At 39.3% G+C, this 22,224-nt stretch overlaps 1 protein-coding gene across 1 annotated transcript; it reads right to left on the bottom strand.

The window, feature by feature from the left end:
- Positions 1-568: 568 nt before the first annotated feature.
- On the bottom strand, positions 569-21,791 carry LOC149025236 (uncharacterized). Its single transcript, XM_089145466.1, has 10 exons — positions 20,226-21,791; positions 19,474-19,947; positions 19,044-19,345; positions 10,086-10,820; positions 9,728-10,006; positions 9,361-9,522; positions 8,321-9,253; positions 7,994-8,209; positions 6,615-6,878; positions 569-1,435 (listed from the first exon to the last, which is right to left on the bottom strand). The coding sequence occupies exons 1-10, from the start codon at positions 21,577-21,579 to the stop codon at positions 1,091-1,093; spliced, it is 5,064 nt and encodes a 1,687-aa protein (XP_089001592.1). The 5' UTR covers positions 21,580-21,791; the 3' UTR covers positions 569-1,090.
- Between the last annotated feature and the right edge of the window lie 433 nt (positions 21,792-22,224).

Here is a 22,224-nt window from a genome sequence, read left to right as displayed (position 1 = left end):
GAGGCAATAAATTCTAGGACGTCTGGGCCACTAGGTGGTTTTGTGTCGGGGTACATGAACACCATGTCTTACCAGAGTGGTTTTTTTCAAATAAAATAGTGTAAAAGTCTTGAATTTTGATAAAAGAAAATAAGGATGAGAAGCCGAAACAGCCAAACTTAGTAAAACGCGAAATTTAGGCAACGTTTGCTAAGGATTTAACATTTTCTGCTTTTTGGGAATAAGGGGGCTGTTGTGTATGTAAGGAGAGGGCCTATTACATATACGAGCAGAAGAATCAAACCCATCATATCTTTACTATTAGATGTTGGACTGAGCCAACCTTTGATGATCTGAATTCATGTTTTGCTTACTTGAGAACATAAGAACTGCTATAATGATGCCCACACGATGAAACAAGGACTCGGTTTAACTTGACAAAAATTCCCACTAATAATGTCAGGATGGATGAAAGCAAACCAGTTTCCCAGATCCTCCAATGTAGAGCGCGCTCCCCCACCCAGTTGTCACCCACAAACCAAACCAAACCAACCCCCCGGTAAAAAAGAAAAAGAAAAAAAAAAGACAAGGAAACCAAGACCCAAAGCTCTAAAGGAGTGTCTAACAATAGAGAAAACCAGAATCCACCAGAACCTTCATTACTTGCAAAATCATGGAAAGCATGAACAGGAAACACCAGAGGCTAGTGAGAAACAAAGCTGATGGTATAACAAAATTCCAAGATTTTCCAGGTATGCTTTTTCAAAAAAAGAACAAAATAAGGCATTTGCAACTACTAGTTCTTTTGGATTTTCCACATTCTTACATTTGATTATTACAACCCTATTTTCCTGCACCCTACTATGCATTTCCCTTATCTGTTATTTATTTAACAGACCATCCGACGGTTCTACCTGTTCAATGCCAAGAGATGAATCTAAAGAAGGCTAAAATGAAATATTAGAAGAATTGAGGGGGGGGAAAAAATTGGTGGAAAGCCCTTTCATATGGAAATCTTACTGAGCTCTACCTGCAAGACAAAATGCCAGCCGGATGAGAGAAGATCATTGTGACTAACTAAATACATGATTTCAGGATTCTGCAACTGGCCTCAAGTAGGATTGAACCAAGGTCTCATTGCACCATTCATGTGCCCATTGCTGTGGATGCTAACACCATTTGGGATGTGGGGAGGAGGCAACCCAACAGCCATGGGAGGTGGGGGTGTAGGATACAACCCATGGGAGTGCGGGAGAGCATGGGAGCCCATCAAAAGGCTGCCACCAGCAACTCCTTTCCGCTGTTGGAGTGCATTGATCTGCCTAAGACCTTCCTCATGGATGCGTGACAACGTTTCCAACTCCTTCATTGACAAAGCTTCCAAGCCTGCACCATATAGAGGGGCATGTCGGGACATCTCTTCCCGAAGAGAGGCCTCAAGAGTATGGATGTATTGCTGCAAGACAATAGCAGTCTTTAGTTGAAATATCTACGTGTTTACCAAGTGGCAAGAAGGAAGAAGAAGAGTAACAGGTGGATTAAGAGATAGCCATGTGGGGATTTATTGATTAAAATCTTTAGGGGGGGGGGGGGGGGAAGGTTCAGATCTCAAAAAATATTTCTCTGGTGCAGTTGAAAACCTGAATCTGTCCCTTTGAGCCCTCAGTAAAATTGTGGAGCATGCAAAACACAAAGGATCAGAGATGGTTTGATGTTCAAACTACGATTAAAAATGTACATCAGTGTTTTAATCCATCATTCTGATAATAACAGTGTATTTAGAGTATATACCTCCAATTCTGCAAGGTCTACTAAAATTTTCCAGCTCCTTAAAAGAGTCTCAAATTTTAATTATGAAAAAAAGATAAAAATGCAAAACCTTGTCTCATGATTCACCGTGAAAGCATCCTGATTCCATTTGTCACTCCCATACCACAATGTACCATCTCCTATGTCCATTAACTAAACCTGCATTATTAATGAGCCTTTTGCAGGACTCAAATCATCAACAGCGGTCATCCTTCAGCTGAGCAAGGATGGTGTGCTAAGTGTCAGCCAGGTAAACCCACACTGTGGGATGATATAAATTTTCAAATTTGAATTTTAACATTGGTTTAATTCCACAATCCACACCCTTGTAGCTGTAGACGATGTGGATCCTTTGGGGAACCGGTTGGGAGGCAAGCCCTGCTCTGGAGCCATGGTCCCTATTTACTGTAGTGCAACTCTAGGTGTTTGTAGCGAGTGAAGGACTCTCACTTAGAGAGGACTGAACAAATATCACGATTTTGAACCAAAAGAGAGATTTCAAGAGGCAGAGAATATTGAGTATCACAAGGAATTTGCATCTTCACTATCACCATCCAGCTTAGTGAACTCTGTTGACTTATTCTACCCTTCTACAGAAACGCCCATTTTAGGAGACCACCCAGGCATATGTATTGTTCCCAAGAGTTCTATGATGAAGGTAAGGAGCGATGCTACCTTGAACACCTCAAATCAACAGAAAAGACCCTGAAAATTTAGTAGTTTATTGTTCCATCAACATGTATGGAGTCTCTAAGAATTTCATGACGACCTCAAGAATCTAATCGAATCAATGCTCTCAAGAGTCAAGTACTCTAAAACACAGGTTTTACTAGCAAATGCTGTTTTTTTTTTTTTTTTTTGGATGAATAAAGAATATATATATTAGACGCAAGGAAACAAGAGAACAAGGCCTCTAGACAGAAGGCCGAAAATGAGAGTTAAGACCCCAAGAGACAACAATGAGCCTGTTCCTTGGGTATCATCAACAGGGGGATGGGGAATAGCTATCAGCCTAGAAGAAACATCAAAATAGATGGCATTCCAAATCCTATTTATAGATCGGGATTTGGAGGTCCATCTCCTAAGTTTATGCTCCCACCAAATGCTGATGTTACCTTCCTATGAAATACAAAATTTCTGCTACCAATTGGAATAAGCTCTTCTCTCCAGTTGGTAGCAGTATTGACTCTCTATTCTGTATTCTTCTCTTCTTTCTTCTTTCCTCTCTTCTCCAACTAGTTGATATTGCTGGTAGTTCTAGGTATTAAACTATCACAAAAAGCTGTCTACTTGGAAAGGCAAAATCCAGGTGGCATCCAATTGCAGGCGTACTAACTCAAAGGCAACAGAAAGAAGTCCATGGTTGATCATATAAACAAAGACTTCATAGAAGAAACAACCACAATTGACATCGGATGAGCAGGTGGGCTTTCAATATTCTTCTTCTTCTTTATCATTTAAGATTACTGAGGCTTATGCCTGATTCTTCTAAAGTCTGGAGGGTTTCTGATAACCAATTTCCCTTATTTACTCTAGTTGTGAAAGCCAGAAGTATGAGGGAGGCATGATAGAATGCTTTATTCATGGCAGATGATCCTGGTGCTTCTCACAGTTTGCATACATCCTTCTACCAAAGATTATTATTCTTAATTATGGACCACCCATGGGAGGAAAAAGGTATTCTCAGGTTGTTATCAGCTTTGCCAACAATGAGCTAAATGGGAAAACCTGGGAGTTTGTTGGTTTGGAGGGAGATCTAAATGAGATCCGCAACTATAGATGGAAAAACAGTTAACCATCTTAAAGGAGTGGAGTTAAACAAAACCTGGTTTATATCTGATCATAAAATTTGTTGATAGGAAAGCCGACCATAATCAGCATCCCATTTATTTGATTTCACTTTTATAAGTGCTGATTTCCACTTCAAAGGTTTTGATGTAACCCAAGGTCTTCAGGATCCTCTCAATTAGAACCAGCAGTACAATAGGGTTCAATTCCTTGCTGTCCAGATCTGAATCTCAATAACAGTAGCTGAATCACACTCAAAACACCCTGCATTACTAGGGCTGGATTTGGCTTCCAGGCCTAGGTACTGACTGGAAGGTCTATGAGTAAGTCTAGGGTTCGGCTAGGCTGGAACTAGGTCTGAAATTAAAGGAAAAGACTCTGTTTAACACGAACTGTAATTTCAGATTCTACTAGGTTTGGCTTATCTTGAGGTTTCCCACTCGGCTTCGGACTCTTGGTCAGGGTTAGAGTTCGGAGAGGAGGCAGAGAAGGTGTAGGAGAAGGTAATCCTAAAATGGTTTAGGGTTTGGTTGAGGGGTTAGGGAGATATTAGAGTTTAAATGAAATTAAGGTTTAGGGTTTCTAGAGGAAGAATATAAACCGCAGGAAATTTTCAGACCTCGGGAAATAAGGTTTAATTGAGAAACTAATAGTAGGACTGGGGTCTTGGGATAGTGTGATCCTATAGGAAGCAGAACAAGTTGATCAGATTGGGGATATCGGAGACTAGAGGGGGTGGGGTTTGCTGCTGCTGCAGAGAAGAAAGGGGAGTGGGAGGATTGCATTTTGTTTTTGGGGGGTTGGGGGGTTGTAAAATGATGGTAAACGTTGGGGGAGGGACTGTGTTGTACTTGGAGGAGGAAACTTACAATCAGACTGCTGAAGATGGGATGCTGCCACATGCTTGGAGGAGTTCATGAAGACTTGAAACTCGCAGAATTTTGAGAAAGCTCAGAACCCTCAAAAACCAAGGTTGTGGGCTTGTTCACCATGACCCCAAGTCTGAAACTTATTCAATATCCAAGCTGAATTGTTTACACAGAGGTATTGTGTTGGGGGGTTTAATAGTCTTACACTAAGAGGGAAAATTAAACTAGGTCTTTAAAAGGAAAACCAACTTGAACTCAACTTAGGGAATCCGATTTGGATTGGGACTCTCCTTACAACTCGATAACACAACTAGACTCCCAATCAAAGTAACTTTGCAAAAATAAGCAACCAACTTCAAGAAGGAATCCTACTTGAAAATTGGATTTCAACTGGGGACTGTCACTCCAACAATGACTCTATCATAACTCCTCAAGGAATGATCCAAATTATAAAATAAAAGTATATATAGGATCCTTGAAAGGAGTGGATTCTAACCAGGGGAATTCCTCTCTAATAGGGAATCCTACCCAGACTGGGGCTCTTCAATAGCTTGACCAAAACAAAATCAAACTAGAAGTAGATATGGACTCCTGACAGCAGTCTGCATCTGAAGCTCTACTAGGGCTCCAAAAGAGGGGATAAATGACGAAAATACCCCTGGGCAGAATTCAACCAGCCCTTGGAGTACCTTTCTGGATATGATTAGGGTCCAAATCTCGATGGATTTTATGTGGGCTGGGCCTGGGTAAAATCAGGTTTCTTTCAGAAAGATTATAAGAAGCACCAAAAAATGACCTTGTGGATTGAGAGCTTGTTATCGGACCTCCAGAAGACAAGGTCTAGAACTGTGACAACAATATGAAATTGTTCTGCAAGTTATTTCATGTACACTTTTATACGCGAAGTTTGGAACCTCGAATAAGGCAGTGTGGAAGATGGCTAGAATGATATCTTTGGAGGGAGGATCTCTCACCTGAACTCATTATGGCCAAAGGGGTTGATATGGAGACAGTGATCCAGGAGATGGAATGGACAATGTCCTAACAAGTCGACTAACAACTCTGGACCCAAATAGGCTGTGGATGGTTCCTCTGACATGAAATCATACCTTATAACACAAAATCCTGGTCAAGTCTATCCCCTGAAAAAGAAGGAAAGACAAATTGTTCTAGCATGCTACAAATGATATATAGCCAGGCTTTGCTTCTTTAGGTTAATATACAGGTCGTCTTTATATAGCGGTAGTGCTTTTCTTACTGGCATGGTCAAATAAATGATGGAACCTAGCAAGCGAAGGAGCAACAGAAGGCACACAATAGAGCTGCAACGTGTCCGGTTGTTGTTAAGGCTGGCTTAGGGGAGATGAGATGGATGGGGAAGAAGAGGGTATAGAATGGAAAGATAACGAACACAACCCTCTGATAGAACATGGAACCATAATCAATAAAACAATGGCAAGCTAATATGAAAGAGAAAGAGAGCTAACCTGGTCATATCTTAGATTATGCAGTACCAAGGGAAGAAGTCATTGATACAGAAATTCATTTTACAGATCCAGCTCAATCCATTTACCCGAATTACAATCTCTACAGGGAATCCTTGATAACTCCAGATTTAGTTGTGAATTGCAGCATATCTTCTCCCATAAATTACCCACAGTTAACCTAAGTTTAAATCCCATTCATCCACTTGATTTTCTGTTATCAAGATTTACCCTAAACCTAAATCTGAACTATCCTCAAACAAAATATTCTGTTTTGGTCCCTGGCTCACCTTCAAATTCAGGACTACCTTAGTGCAAGTAGAACATAATCTGGAAGAATACAAACTCTTGTTAACCTAAGTTTAATCAATGCTACAGACTGATTCATCCCATGCCTAAGGACAAATCACATTTTCAGGCAAGGAAGCAATCTAAACCAATAAACCAACATACACTATGTACCATATTCTTGCAAACTGGATCTTGGAGTGGACTCTCATTACATAGGCAATTTAGCTGCTGTAACACATCCATTTTACAAGGACTAGGGTTTTCACAAAATATCACATGACAGAAGGTTACCACCTGCTATTAGCTGCACAAGACTATGTTGGATGATACTTATATATGCACAGAAATTAACAGAACTAAACATCATAAAACCTAAGAAATAGAGGACAACTACCTGGCAGGCATGTAATTTTGCTTCCATCCCATCAATGTATGCCTCACATCGAGCAACCTGTTCTTCCTTTTCTCTCTTTTCTCCTTCAGTTTGTCCAACTGTTTGTGTCAAACGTTGGACTTCGTCCTCAAGGGACTGACGACGGACTTCTTCTCGAGTCACAGTCTCAGTAGCATAACGTTTGAGTTCTTCATCAAATCTTTTCCGTGCAGCTTCTGCATTCTTTAACCTTTCAGCTAGAGAATTTTTCTCCTTCACTACTCTCTGCACCATTAGAAATTCATATTCAATATTATCATCAATTTAGCTCCCAAAGATGAAATCATATCAGTCCATATTAACAGGTAAGAAACATAATTTTAAATCATTTCAATAAATCTGGAATTTTAAATGCATACCTCAAAAGGAAATACTAGTCAATCAACAGCCAGATAAAAGAATAAAAATTTTCCCTAAATTCAGGAAATAAAATACCAGCCACGATCTATGAAGTGCAAACTGAAAATTATACAGGAGCAAAACTTTCCAATATTCAGTATCAGCAAGGCAAATATTACCAGGAAGGCTACCAAATATTAGATGAAAGAACATTTAGTTTTTTAATGACCATGAAAATACATTAACAAAAGTATCGCATCGTGTGAAGAAAAGATCCCAAATAGACACTATTAATTTAAATCCCAAATTGCTCCTACATCAAAGGACATGTCTTAACTCATAAATGGCTTTTCTAATTTCACTTTTTTTCTGTAAGAGCTTTTCTAATGTCATTACTATTTTCATAACTGAAAGATGCACAGTTTGCTTTCAATCATATGTCCTGCCCCATCTTCAATTTATGTTACAACTGTGCGTGCATGTGCTATATAGCTGCCCAAGACAACATCTAAGCACCAAGGTGTCATGATGCTCCCAAACAGGACGACGGGAGGCAAGAAGAAGGCACAAGAAGGGGCAGATTAAGAAAATGGAAGGATATGATGGCCAAAAATTTGCATACAAAAATGGGAAAATATGATGGTCAACTTAGTCACCTTGGCCTTGCCTAGGCCATCAGCCAAGCATCATGGTACCTTGACACCTTGACAACTATGATACACAACAACCTCCTCAAAAAGGATACATGGATAGTTAGCATAATTTACTTTCACTCTTTAAGTAATTTATGCAAATATGGAAACCAATCAAAAGCAAGAATGTAAGTAACTCTCCTCAAAGATATTTTAAGTTTTAACCATCCAAAAGTAGAATTTTTTCTGGAGATCACCATTTCCATATCTCCATGTTCAAGCTGTCAAGCAGGATCTAGGCTCAAGCTCATTTCCAAACTTGATAGCAGCAGAAAAATTTGCAGGAAAGCAAGATTAGATATACTTTACCTTCAGCTCATCACGCTTTCGAGACTTCAATTGTGAAAGTTGAGTCTCAGCTTCATGAAGTCGATCCTGAAGGACCTTCTTTTCAGAGGAAAGCTTTGCAGTTTCATCATCCCGTTCCGAGCGTAGCCATTCCAGTTGATTCTCAACTTCTTGTGTTTGTTCAGAGAGCTCCTTCTTTTCCCTCACAAATCGATCCATTTCAGCCCTCATCTCAGCCTGCCATCCATTTTCAAAAATAGCATCATCTTGCAAAATTCACTGAACAAATTAGCAGCATGGATAACAATTCACTAGCAAAGTGAGCAAAAGAGATGAGAAATCAGGTACCTTGAGACGGTTATTAGTTGCCTCAGATTCGCTCAGCTTTTGTGACAAAATAACTTTCTCTCTAGCCATATTGGAAATTTCAGCTTGTAATTCTTCACGAGCACGGTTATTTTCATCTTCGCTAGTACATAACTGATGCCAAAGAGCAGCTCGATCCACATTGGCCAGCTCAGCAACTGCCCTCATCATGCTTAGAACTGGCAAGACAATCCGTTGTTCTTCTCGAACCAAAAAGGCCAAGATATCCAAATCTAGATCTGCTTCTCGACAGTTATCCGTAGTGCTAGTTGCCCGATCAATAAGCCCTTTCAACATTCGACCACGATATCCCTCATCAGTGTACATTTTAAACAATATAGCATAAAGCATCCTCACAAACCCTTGCACTTGAGGCTCCTTAGAGAGAGCCAATGCTTCAGCAAGACCTAGAACAGGAGTAAAATCATCTTCCTGGACTGGCAATGACTCATTGGTCTTTCCCTCTACTATATCTTTGTATTGGAAATTATCAGCAACAGATCTAAAATTAGTACTCAGCCTCTGAGCATGACGTCTTTCCAAGACCATGGCTACTGACTGAGCCAATATGGCCCCACGAGATACGGCTCTTTCGAAAACTTGAGAAGCTTCAACAGCAAGGCAAGGTATGGATAACATTTCTATCAGGACATAAACATCAGCAAAATGATGTCCCGCATTCAGAATCTGTTCCTCTACCAAATGCAACCTTTCAGCAGTAAATTCATTTTCACCATATAAAAAAAGCCCACAGGGTGCTGTCAAGCTGCAGTCACTGACACAGTCAGAATTGATCTCTCTCAACATTGTTTCAGCGACATCGGTCCACCTACTCATGGCTTTGGCCAGAACGTCTATAACACAAGATGACACTTCAGGTCCCAGACTTTTCAGCCTAGCACGAACCATTCTGACCTGTAAGGGAAGACAGACGGAATTATAATAAGATAGGAAATTCCAAAATTGGCTCACAAAAAACTAACAAGAAAACCAAATATGAAATTTCAAGTCTTAATACATACTGCTTGAGGAAGATGCTGGCATTGGCGTGCAGCTTTAAATATAAAACTAATTGTTGCTGCAAGTGGTTCATCATTTGAATCTGTCAACAGCTTGAAAGTTTGAAATAAGACACGTTCCCACAAATCACTGCCAAACTCCAACTGACTAAGGGCACCCAAAACCTAGAAGAATAAATAGAATTTTTATTTAAGCTGGTCATGCAGCAATAGGCCAAACAAAAAGATAAGCAAAGTCATCCAAATCAAAGTTATACAATTACATCTCTCTAAATGTTTAATAACTAGAACAATTAAGTTCTAAAACAATATCCCAATAATACCATAAATTAGCGGAAAGACAATTAATACACAATAAAATCCCCCTTACTGGCAATCGAAATGCAGGCTCCGCATCTGGTTTTTGAAGCCGATCCAGAAGTGCACAAGCAGCAAGTGGATGCTCCGAATGATCAACTAATTTGGGAACCAAAGAAACTAGATCTGGTTGTAGATGTTTAGGGGCTTTATCAATTACAAGAGCTATCTTTTGTGCAGACTGAGGCCTTCTCCGTGGCTCAGGACCACCTTGTGGAACAGCACCATCTATTGTTCGGAGGGAATTCACAATTAATTCCAAAAGCTCCTGAGACTGTTCCGGACACTTTGTCTGAAGAAGCAGTGGAAGCGGTTAATACATGGAAATCGAGCTAGGAAAACCCATCTACACTGAGCACAAGTGTATGTACCTTGGGAGATCGAATGGAACTGTTATGGAAAGGAAGGCTCCAAGCAGATGTCTCTGGAGGAGTAATAGGCTGACCGGGGGCAGTCTTTTCAGATATATCACTTCTATTCATGTCAGAGCTTTGTACCGCAGAGGTATTAGTATCTTCATCTGCCCCAGAGTCAAACCTCTCATATACAGGAGATTGCATGGATTCTGTAGCTCCAGTTTCCCTACAGGATTCTGATGGGCTGCTGGCTCCATTGTTATCTGGGGAGGGATTTGAGAAGGTTTCAGAAGAATCATCACCAGATCTTCCTTCTGAGGGTTGGCAGCATTCAACCATTATATCCAAAAGTAAATCGATGATTGCTTGCTGCAAGACTTTAACCCCCATCAGCAGATTCATCACACTGGGAGAAGATTCATCTGTCCGCCTGACCTCCTTCTTTCCGTCATTACTGCCAGAAAGCTTGGTTGGGAGAAGCAAGCGCTTTACTTTTGCAGGGTCATCAAGATAGACTCGAAGACCGGTAAGAAAACCAGCTATGGCACCAGCATCCATTAAAAGCTTTTCCCTTAAAGTGACTTGTGGCTGTGAAGAATTATCTCCGTATGTAAGCTGAAACCCTGCTCTAGCAAGAAGATTTCTAAAGATGTCTTCCTCATCACCACTAATTCCGTCACTGTCTTCAGAATCAACAAGCTCATCAGGGTCAGTCGATAAAGCATCTTGATCATCATCGGAAGCCCAAACCTGAAAGAAGAAAAACCAGTTGATCATTGGTAGAACAAAGAGAGATAGACAATTAAAATCCATAATCAGCTGTTTTAAAATTTAAAAAAAGAAAAAAAAAATGAACTAAGGGTTAAGCGCAATCTATACAACAAACAAATAAGTCAGTGTAACAAGCAAATAGAGTATTAGACAGGTATGTCTCCTTTTTTCTTTTTGTTAAATGGAATGTCTCATCTATAGACTGATATGCCTCTTTCATGAACCATACCACAAAAATGATGGGAAAAATCATTGGAATCCTCCTACCATAGTTGTTAAGGCAACAAGGCAAAGCAAGACAATAGAGGACAACGAAAATCAAGACCCCAAAAAGGGCCAAGACGCCAAGGCGTTGCCTAAGCAAGAGTTACGAAGGAAGCTTCAGGTTCATATTGATCGTGGGATGAGAACTATGAAAATGATATATCAAAGAACCAATTTGGTTTTACCCCAACAAGATCCACGACGGTATTTATCTTAGAGGATCTTCAAAAGACATACCATGAAACCATGGATAATATCATTGAAACACAAGAACAAAGAGAAAGGATACATCATAGAACCAATATGGTTTAATACGAAAAAGATGCATGATAGAAGTTATTAATGTTTTGATGAGGCTTATGGAATTCTTAGAGCTAACAAAATAAAATTTCTCTATGATCTTCATTGAAACAGAAAAGCCTTTGAGAGAGTCCCTAGAGAGCTCATTGGCATATCCTAGGGAAAAGAAGGAACTCAAGTAACTATGTTAATGTAAGCAAGGACAAGCATGAGGATTTCATGACAAAGTGTCAAGACCACAGAGGACCAAAGTAGTGAGACTCAATGATTCCCAATTACAATTGATTTACACCAAGGACTATAGACAAGGTTTAAAGCTTCTAACCTGTAGAGAGTTGCATTGAGTGATAGCGGATGAAGTTTGTGGACGAACAGATTGAGGATTGATAAAGTTGAGGAAAACTTGTATACCACAAACAAGAGCAGTAACAAGCAAACCGCAGGTGGGTATGCCTAACCTCAGACAAATTTGGTTTTCCACCCATACAAGCAATGAACAAATCAAGGGGAAGTGATACTTGCACAGAAGATTCTTTGCATCCATTTGTCAAAAAAAATTTGTGGGGGGGGGACCTTTCGTGATATTAGTCGGGCATTGCCTATGTGATGATATTTAATACCCTAAAAACTTTTGCCATAATGAAATTACTAGAGTGAAAAACCGAGACCAAGCCCTATGATGGAAGTAGTGTATCACTACTAGTTTAAGCATTTCTTGCAAGCATGGTTCAAGATCTTTATCTCAAGTCCCACTTGCCAACTTAAAAAAGAGAGATGGCTTGAGATCTCCATGAGATCTTGCTGAGTTGGTGGAATTTTTCACCCCAGCTCGAGGGTTTTAAGGATCTTTTGAAGTTGAAACTAGCTGTCCAGCCTACTTCAGCCCTTCTGAACACACAGGTGACCTCGGGTATATGAAAAAAACAATGTAAGTGCGAGTGCCACTTCAGACCCGAAGTGGTAAACCACTAAGCAGAAATGAAAGCTTAAAATGGCCTATTGTATGCATCATATCCTCATAAACTAAAGCTCAAAGTTCAAATAATAATCCAAGCATCAAAGTTAACTCAAGAGTCTAAACTTAGGACCCTATGTGCTAAGCACATCATCTCGTCTCGCACACCATCTTGTCTCAATAAACAGAGAAAAAGAAATATCTCACAAGATCTCAAGAGTTTTCCAACCATGATTGCAGGTTAAGAATAAGCCTGTATCTTCCTCCTACACTGGTGCTTCGAGGAGAAAATCTTGGACCTGCATCACTCATAGTCATACATGATACTTTGAAGAGTATTTTGGATCTACATCACTCCCACATAAATGATTGAAAAAAATGGCTATTAGATGTGAATAACTAACGTTTTGAGATCAATATTTTATCTTGGCTGAAGCCGCTTCTTGGTGCTGGGTGGAGGATACTGATAGGGCTGATCTGGATATCTGGTCATACAATGGGCTCTTTCTTGCATTTGTTCAATTATTACTGGTGTTCCAAAAATTTGGAAATATTGTTTTCATAATAGAAATTATTTATTTGTACTTTCAAGAATGGCAAGTAGACAACTTTACAGCTAGTTTCTTTTAAAAAATGATTCATAAACAATATAGAATATTCATGAATGACCATAAATAGAGCTGGGTTGGGAGTAGCTTTCGTTCATAGCAAGATTCGAGAGAGTCGTCTAGGCATGGCTATGCTCAGTAGACTCTGGGATGCCTTGTGCCCCACTGTGGAGGAGTGATTTGATTCAGATTGTGGGAATTAGAAGAGCCAGGACAGGCCTAAAGTAGCAATAGGATAAGTGATCAGGAAAGCTATGCTTAGCATGGGCCTCATATCATGTAAGGCTTCAAATAGATCTGATTGTGACAGTAATGATCCATGTGGCCCACCCCATTTATTTGGGTAAGGCTATGTTGTTGTTGTAGATGATAACTGATCTGATTTTGGATATTTGTCTGTTGTATTACCATGGTTGTCAAAAGTGTCCATGTAGGCCCCTTTTTGGGTCAAGGCGATCTGGTGTCGCCTAAGCGACACCTTGTAGCCTTGCTTGGTGTCTCCTTGGTTTTTCGTTGCTTTTTGTTGCCTCGACAACCATGTGTATTACACATTATTAGCACCTTTTAATGTAGATCATACATGGAACGCATCCACTAACTAACGATTCATCTTTGATGTATTTGATGCTCCAATTGCTTATTATGCCCCATTATTTGTCTTGAGTGTGTCTAAAGGGAGTTTGTGTGGATTGGTAGAGATATGTTTAAGAAGTTCCATATAGTAGAAATGGACAAACATCTAATTTTGGCTCTTCAAAGATTCAAGTGGGTGGAAATGGTTTTGTTAGGAATATCAAATTTTCATTCATTACATGGCAGACCTGGACAATGATAAGGTTGCTCTATTGCAGCCTAGTGATCATGGTTTTGAGTTGGGATACCACATCTCCATGAAGTAAGGGGTAAGTCTGCTACATTTGAGAGCAGCCCTAATGCATTGAGTATGCTTGATCATTAGAGCAACAACTAGTCAACTGCTACGCTGATGTTTGTTAGTCTTCCACAATTAGTGAGTCAAGTTCATTCACTTTATTTCATGGTTCAAAATTTGGTCGAACTTGACGAAATCTTGATAAAATTTTGAAAACAAGTCAAGTCCTCAAGTTCCAAATTGTTTTTTGTTTTGTTTGGGTGGGGGGGGGGGGGGGGGACAATATTTTGGTCAAAATCTGGTAATTGAGTAATAACTCCACTCAAAGAGACGTATTGGATAGTCTTTTGTGGATGACATCTCCTCCTACCCAATAGACCAGCTATATATGCTACCAGCAGCATCATATGATTCATATCATAGAGGATCGATGGATTTATTCACAGTTTGGTGATTCATATCCTAGGATAGGTCACGTTTATTATGTCAATGATGCAATGTCCATGTCAACTATGGAGGACTCTACTTGTTTCTTCTTGCAAAATATGACATAATATTCATGTGTCCTCTTCTCAAAAAAACAATGTATTTTGGCTCCACCTTAAGTGGAATTGATCCTAGACAACATAGTAGTTATTATTAGTATATACTAATTATTAGTCAATATCTAAGAACTTTAGGAAGGTATTAATGTGATGATGTCCTTGAAAATTATCTACTAGATTAACAAGCTTTGAAAATATATTGGAATGATTTACTTGTTTAAATAGCTTAGTATTTATGTCCACTAGTACTTAAACATCTATAAATGTGTAATTGTACATCACGATCGACCACATACTGCCAAAAATGGGTATGAATCCAAAAACACCAATTTGGGTAACAAAGTTTGCAATATAATCATTTAATTGTGTTTATATAGCCTAAAATAGGGTTCCATGAAGTTTCAAGGCTTAACTTGGCCTAAAACCATCAGAAACTTGGCAGTATTTCAGTTTGGCAGAAACACTAGAAGGAACCGTGATCTTAAAGCTTAAGTATCCAAGCCCTTGGTAGCTTTGCTGGTATCGACTTGCTCTTTTATCCTCTCCAAGAGTTTGGATCACCTAGTCACCGTGGCAACTATGAATTCACTCCTATTGTGTATTAGTTGTTCTACTTCAATTATGTGTGTTGTATGCTAAAGATCATTATATATATATATATATATGGCCTTGGGGTAGTGATAAGTGGGCAAAGGATAAGACACCCGGATACGGTGATAAGTAAGGGTTCCATGCCATGGACGAGTGTGGGTAAAGAAGCTAGTATAAAAACGTAGGATTAGGTTGGCATCTTGAAACATAGGATCGTTAACAAGCAAGAGCTTAGAATTAATAGACGTTATGAAGAAAGAAGGATTAATATAGCTTGCATTCAAGAGACTTGATGGAAGGGTGAAAAAGCTAAACTTTGGTATACTGGGAATAAAAAGTAATAAAAATGAATAGCTATAATCATCGATTCATCGATAAAGATTTTAAGAACGATGTGGTGGATGTTAAAACTTAAAAGATTAGGTGATAGAATCTTGCTATCAAGCTTGTAATGGAGAAAGAGATCGTAAATATAATTAGTGCATATGCACCTCTAGTAGGATCGGATTAAAGTCCAAAGTTAGAATTCTGGAAAAATATGGATGGATTAATTCAAGAAATTTGTCAAGGAGAAAATTATCTTAGGAAGTGATCTAAATGGACACATTAGGAAAAAACAAAGAGGCTATGAGAGTGTACCTGGAAGATATGGTTTTGAAGAAAGGAATGAGGAAGGGATCTCAATTTTAGATTTTTCTGTTGCTTTTGATCTATCTATTGTAAACACTTACTCTAGAAAGAGAGTAAAGCATTTAATTACCTTCAAAAGTGGACATCGTAGAAGGCAAATAAATTTCTTCCTAACTAGAAGGTTTGATAGATTGTTATGTAAAAGATTATCAAGTGATACCAAGGAAAAGCTTGACCACACAACATAGACTAGCGGTTTTGGATATGTACCTAACTCCAAAAACTCATAAAAGATGTAAGGTTAACTACCCCATGGTAAGATGGTGAAATATAAAAGGAGAGCACTTTAAATCCTTCGCTAATGAAGTAGTCAAACAAGGAAAGTGGAATACTGAGGGGACACTGCTGCAATGTAGAATGACATGGCTATGTGTATTAGGAAGGTGGCTAAAAATGTCATAGGTGAAACAAAAGGAAAGCTCCATTTTTATAGAGAGACTTGGAAGTGGGATGATGAGGTTCAAGCCGCCATTAAGAATAAGAAAGCTAGCTTTAAGACATGGAAAAGGACTAAGGATGTCAAAGATCTTCAAAGATATAGGTTGGCCAGAAATGAAGCTAAGAAAATTATGGGAAAAGCAAAGGAGAAGAAATATGAAGATTTATATAATAAGTTGGACACGAAGGAAGGGGGAAAATCTATTTATAAGATAGCTAAAATAAGGGACAGGAAGAGTAGAGATCTTGACAATGTTATATGTATTAAAGTGAAGAAGGTAAAGTTTTAGTACGCAATGAGGACATTAAGAAGAGATGGGAAATCTATTTCTCTAGTCACTAAATAAGCATACTTCAGGCATCTATGATTTGGACAATTACACCATTCACCAAGGCACCAATTTTTTAAACATATATACGGAGATTTTTTATGTCCGAAGTAAAAAAACTCTAAGGAGGATGAAAATAGGCAAGACACAAGGTCCTGATGAAACCCCAATAGAAGTATAGAAGAGCTTAGGAACCTACAAGCTTGCTTGGTTGACTAAATTATTTAATAAGATTATGAGTACGAGAAAAATGCCAGATGAATAGAGGAGAAGCATCATGGTTCCAATTTACAAAAATAAAGAAGATATTCAAAGTTGTAATGACTACAAAGGCATTAAACTGATGAACCATACTATAAAATTATGCGAGAGAGTAACTAAAATCTGTTTGAGACAATTAACCACAAATACGGAGAACTACAGAGAACCAAGTTGGCTTTATGCCAAGAAAATCTACAATATAAGCCATTTACCTTATTAGGTGACTTATTGAAAGATATAGAGAGTGTAGGAAAGGCCTTCATATGATATTTATCAACCTAGGAAAAACTTATGATAGAGTTCCTAGAGTGTTGATATGGCAAGTACTAGAGAAAAGAAGTATTGCAAGTAAACATAGTTAAGGATATGAATGATGATTCAATGACAAGTTAAGAATAGTGGGAGGACAAAGTAATGAATTCCCAATTAATGTTGGGCTACATCAAGGATCAACTTTAAGCCCATATTTGTTTTCACTTATAATTGATGAATTACCCAAAGACATTCAAGACAAGGTTTCTTGGTGTATGCTGATGATATTGTGTTGATAGATGAGACTCAAGTAGGGATTAATACCAAATTAGAATTATGGAGAGCATCATTAGAATCACAAGGCTTTAAACTAAGTAAAATGAAGACAAAATATCTAGTTTGTAACTTTGGTCATGATCGCGTCGAATGATGAGGTGGTGAAACTTGATGAGAAGGAGATTCTTTAGAGCGATCGTTTTAAGTATCTTGGTTCAACCATAAATAAAAAAGGTGATATAGAGGATGATGTTTTCCAAATAATTAAAAAGACGGATGAAGTGGAGAGGTGCGTCTGAGTCTTGTATGATTGACGTATTCTTTTAAAACTCAAAAAAAAATTCTATACGACCGTTGTTCGACCCGCTATGATGTATGGTGCAAAGTGTTGGGCTATTAAAAAAGAATCATAGAGATAAACTCAATATAATAGAAATGAGGATGTTGAGATGGATGAGTGGCAAAACTAGGAAGCATAAGATAAGGTACGATCATCGTTAAGGTTGGTTTGAGAGTTGCTCTGATAAGCTACGAGAAAGTCGTTTGAGGTGACACGAACACGTTCAATGGAGGCTTGTAAATGCCCTTATACAGAGAAGTGATATAATCCAGATTGAAGGAATTAAAAGAGCTAGGGACAGACCTAAACTAACCTTAAGAGAAGTGATGAGAAAGGATATGCATAGCTTAGGCCTTGTATCTAGCATGGCCTCAAATAGAGTTGATCCATTTAGTTGTTACAAGGCCTAATAATTGATGATGTATATATACACACACTACCAACCTAGGGTCCTAACTCAGACTACCATTGCTACGAAACGAAAAAAGGGGGAGAGCTCAAAACTACCATCTAGGATGTGATTTGAAAAACAACAACAACAACAACAATAAGCCTTTTCCCAACTAAAAAGAAGAAGAAAAAAGAAAAAGAAAAAAAAGATTCACCTTGTTTACAAGGCCTGAAACAGGTTATCTTGCAAGTGCCATGACATAATTAAGTTAAATGGCTGAGATCTCAATGAGTTACTGGGAAAACTTGGTTTTGGGGGTTGACCAAAACCATCCAAGATAGCAATACCCCGAACTTTAGTTTTCTTCCAGCTTCTTCTTGTCTTCCTTCTTGCTTTCTCGCCCGTAGTGGGTCTTGTTGGGCGGTTGTGTGAGAAAATGTGGTCTTTATTTTAAACCTCCGGGGATCTAGCTAAGGAATCTGTTATTCTTTATGTTAAATCTTATGCAGGCTTTTTCCAGCTCTGTTGATGTTTCGTACTATTAGCCTATCTTTTTTTTATTGTCAATAAAATTCACTAAAAGGAGCGAACCCAATGCCAAAGGCTACCCACAGGTAGAGTCTAGGGGATAGTTTTCCTATGCAGTCTTATCACAACAATTTTGCTAGGAGGTTGTTTTGATGCCTTGACCTCGGGACTACAATTGTAGTTCACCAACAGTTGTGCCATGGCCCACCCCTCTGTCGAAAAAAATTCACCATCTATCCAAAATCCAAAATAAAGTGAAGGCAACCAACCCTTCCAGTAATAAAGCATCATTTTATGGTCCTTTTCTAAGACAACCAGGTTCATCTAGAAATCTAAGGAACAAAAAGAACCATTAAGAAGGCATCATAGACCACCAGTACTACATTACCAAAAAAGCAACCAACACTTCCAGTAATAAAACATCATTTTATGGTCCTTTCCTAAGCCAACCAGGTTCATCTAGAAATCAAGGCATCATAACCACAAGGAGTACAATACAATGGCACCAATAATGAAACATTGAAGTTGAAGACATGAACTTTGCAAAGTTAAATAACACCAACCTCGAGGTCTGAAAAATCAAACCACGGGCAGCAATCTATAATCTCACAAACAAAAACAACTGTGTCGCGTGCAAGAAATCCTGCGTCTGCTTCCAGCATATCAGAGACTTTCATGAATTGGAGTACCGAATTATTCCATGTCCTTGTACAGATAGAGGATTCCTTCCACACAGTTTTGGCAGGATTCTTTTGATTCACCATTGCCATTCTGTATCTGACCCAAAAATTATTGTCTGGATCACTTCCAACTGATTGATCACTCTCCAGATAAATACAGATAGTGTCAAAGGATTCATAAACACCTGCGTAACATGGTTTTGGCAATTAAGTACCAAGACAACAGCAACTAGTTAATGAAAAAAGTGCTTTAGGTTCTAAAGATGCTTATTTAGTCAAGGACTGGAAATATAAATCACTATCATGTACTTACCAATACGAAGCTCACATCCACCAGCCTGAAAGAATTTGCTAAAAATTTTTCGGGTTTCCATAATTTCCTTGAAGGCTAAGAAGTTCTCCACCTTCCATGTAAATGACCCTCTTTTATCAACCCCATCAACTTGGGAACCAGCATTGCTTGTATCTGACTCCTGAGCAGAAAAATCCTGCATTATAGAGGTCTCCTTCAAGATAAGCACCTCTGCTGAGAAGACAACAGTGTCCTGGACAAGAAAACCAGAGTCCTGATCAAATAGACTAGTTAGTGTCACAAACTCACGCCAACCCCAGTCCTTTGCAGCCTTGGAGTAACGGTTCTGTGACTCCTTTGTAACAGACTTGTCCTCCATTTTCTGGTTCACAACCGACAGGCGATGACTAACAAAGCAGCTCCAGTCGCTGGAAGTATTTCGGGAATCTGTTACTTCAAGAAATACTGAAAGGTGGCATGGTGGCTGAGACTGCCCTGATGGCATCACGTGCAAGTTAAACTCCATCAGTTCTCTTTCCATTTCACAGCCTAATTAACTAAAACAACTAGTACTTGAAAAGAAAGTTCTTAGCAGGTGAGTCTGAACCTAAAAAGCATGTCTATGTTGAATTCAGTAATCATCAGCACTAAAATTTTACAAGTGACACAACAATGCTGATGAAAAAAGGTTCTTAAAGCACACATAACATAAACTAACTGAACAAAGTTTTAGCATAATAAAGCCAAAAACCTGAACCAAGATATGGACTTACCTCTGGGATAAACAATAAGGCGACAATCCCTGTTACCGATCTGAAACCTCCTGCTCTTGACACACAGACCCGTAATCTTCCTCTTCTTAAGAAGATCCTTCAACCTGGTGAAATTCTCAATCCTCCAAGTGAACTTACCCAGATAGCCATCGGATTTCCTCGCTCCTCCAATCCTCCCTCCAATCAAACCCACATTCTTAGAGAAGCAACAGGACTCCTTAATCACATGAAAGGATGCACTGAAAACAGCAATATCATCGACAAGGAACCCCGATTCCAGCCCAATAAAGTCCGACATCTTCATGTAATCATTCCAACCTAAACTAGTATTATCGCCACCCTTATTATCTGCCGCAAAGCGTCCATAAGAGTCTCTATGCATGTGGTTAAGCCCAGGCTTCTGGTTCAACACCGACATTCGGAACAAACACCAACAGCTTCGGTCAGGAATGAAGGACTTCTCAGTGTCCTTGCTCTCCAAACACATTGACAGATACTCAACCCCATTGACGGAACTCTGGTAGACACTAATCCTAAGATTACATTCCCCAGCTGGGAAAACAGGACTCATTATCTTCTGGGTTTTGATCATCTCCTTAAACAGACTGAAATTATGAACCTTCCAAGTGAACTTCCCATTCAAGACGTCAGAAACAGGACCGGAAGCGACAGCCGAGGAAACAGACGATAAAGACTGCAATTCATTGTTATCACGGGTGAAGGAAACGGATTCATTCAATACGAGAATATCGGCAGTAATGAGAATAGAGTCATTGTTGAAAAGGAAACCGGCTTTGGGTTCTAGAATTGAGGAAGCAGGAGTAAAGTCGCACCAACCATGAGATTTCTTCTTACTTGAGAATCGATGCCACGAGTCTCTCTGAATAGACTTGGACTCATCGAGATGGTTGACAATGGAGAGTCGATAACTAGCGAAACAATCCCATTTGGAAGAAGAGGACCCCCGAGGATCCATAATTTGTAGATAAACGGAGAAGTAACCAGGGAGGGCTTGAGAGTCACCTTTCGGATATATAAGAAGACGACAGTCGTAGCCACCGACCTCGAAGTAACGGCTCCATAATGCCCTAGCTTTAACCTTGGGAAAATTGACGACCGTCCATCGACACACCGCCGAATGATCTCCACGACGCTCCACAGAGACGGATTCCTGGCCACCCCCTTCGCGAGAACCAACAGGTTCTTCCGCAGCTGATATCGATGCAGATACCATCTTCTCCGAAACCGCCGCCGCCGGCGATGATGAAGATGGAACCGCCACCGATTGCAGTTGGCGTTCGGAGAAGGAAGAGCTGGATGACGACGAAGCTGCTTCCGATTGGCTCGGCTTCATCGGATATGATGGAAAGAGATACAAATGTAGGGGAAAGGAATTGCAGAGCTCCTTTGTTTCTTATTTTGCTTTGTTGGGTTTCCTTATCTCTCGCCTCTGCTTGTGATTATTTGGTTAATTGATGAACACACAGAAATAGAGAGAGCAGGAGAAGGAGAAAGGGAGGAGGAAGAAGTGTTCCCTGTTGTTGTATTCATGAGAGGGAGAAAGAGGTTACACTGTATCTGTATAGGGGGTTTTCTGAAAATATGGAAAGAGTTAGTGCAATTAAGTGACAATAAATTTTCCAGGTCCTGCGGGCATTTAAAACTAACCAAAGGGTTAAGGAAATAACTTTTCTTATTTTTGGGAAAAATTAATGCTTTCCCTTATAAGTTATCCCTACGTAGTTGCCGTTGGATACATCATCTGCATTGTAGGAGATGCACACGTGGATAAATTTTGATAAATCTCTGATAGGTTTTAAGTTCTTTTTTTTTGGGGGAATGGTTGCTTTATTTTTGGGGTAGGGAATTAAGTTCTTACCAAAATAAAATATCTCAACCCCATTGATGGGGTGAGGTAGGTGAATCATGGCGGGTAAATGTGTTGAATTATGATCGAATAGGGCAATATCATATTCGCGTCTGATCATGTTTAAACAAA

The sequence above is a fragment of the Hakea prostrata genome, chromosome 2, assembly GCF_041222555.1.
Source record: "Hakea prostrata isolate BN-2017 chromosome 2, UWA_Hpros_2, whole genome shotgun sequence".
Taxonomy (NCBI): Eukaryota; Viridiplantae; Streptophyta; class Magnoliopsida; order Proteales; family Proteaceae; genus Hakea; species Hakea prostrata.
Note: the sequence above shows the minus strand (reverse complement) of the source record. Positions and strands in the feature narration are given on the sequence as shown.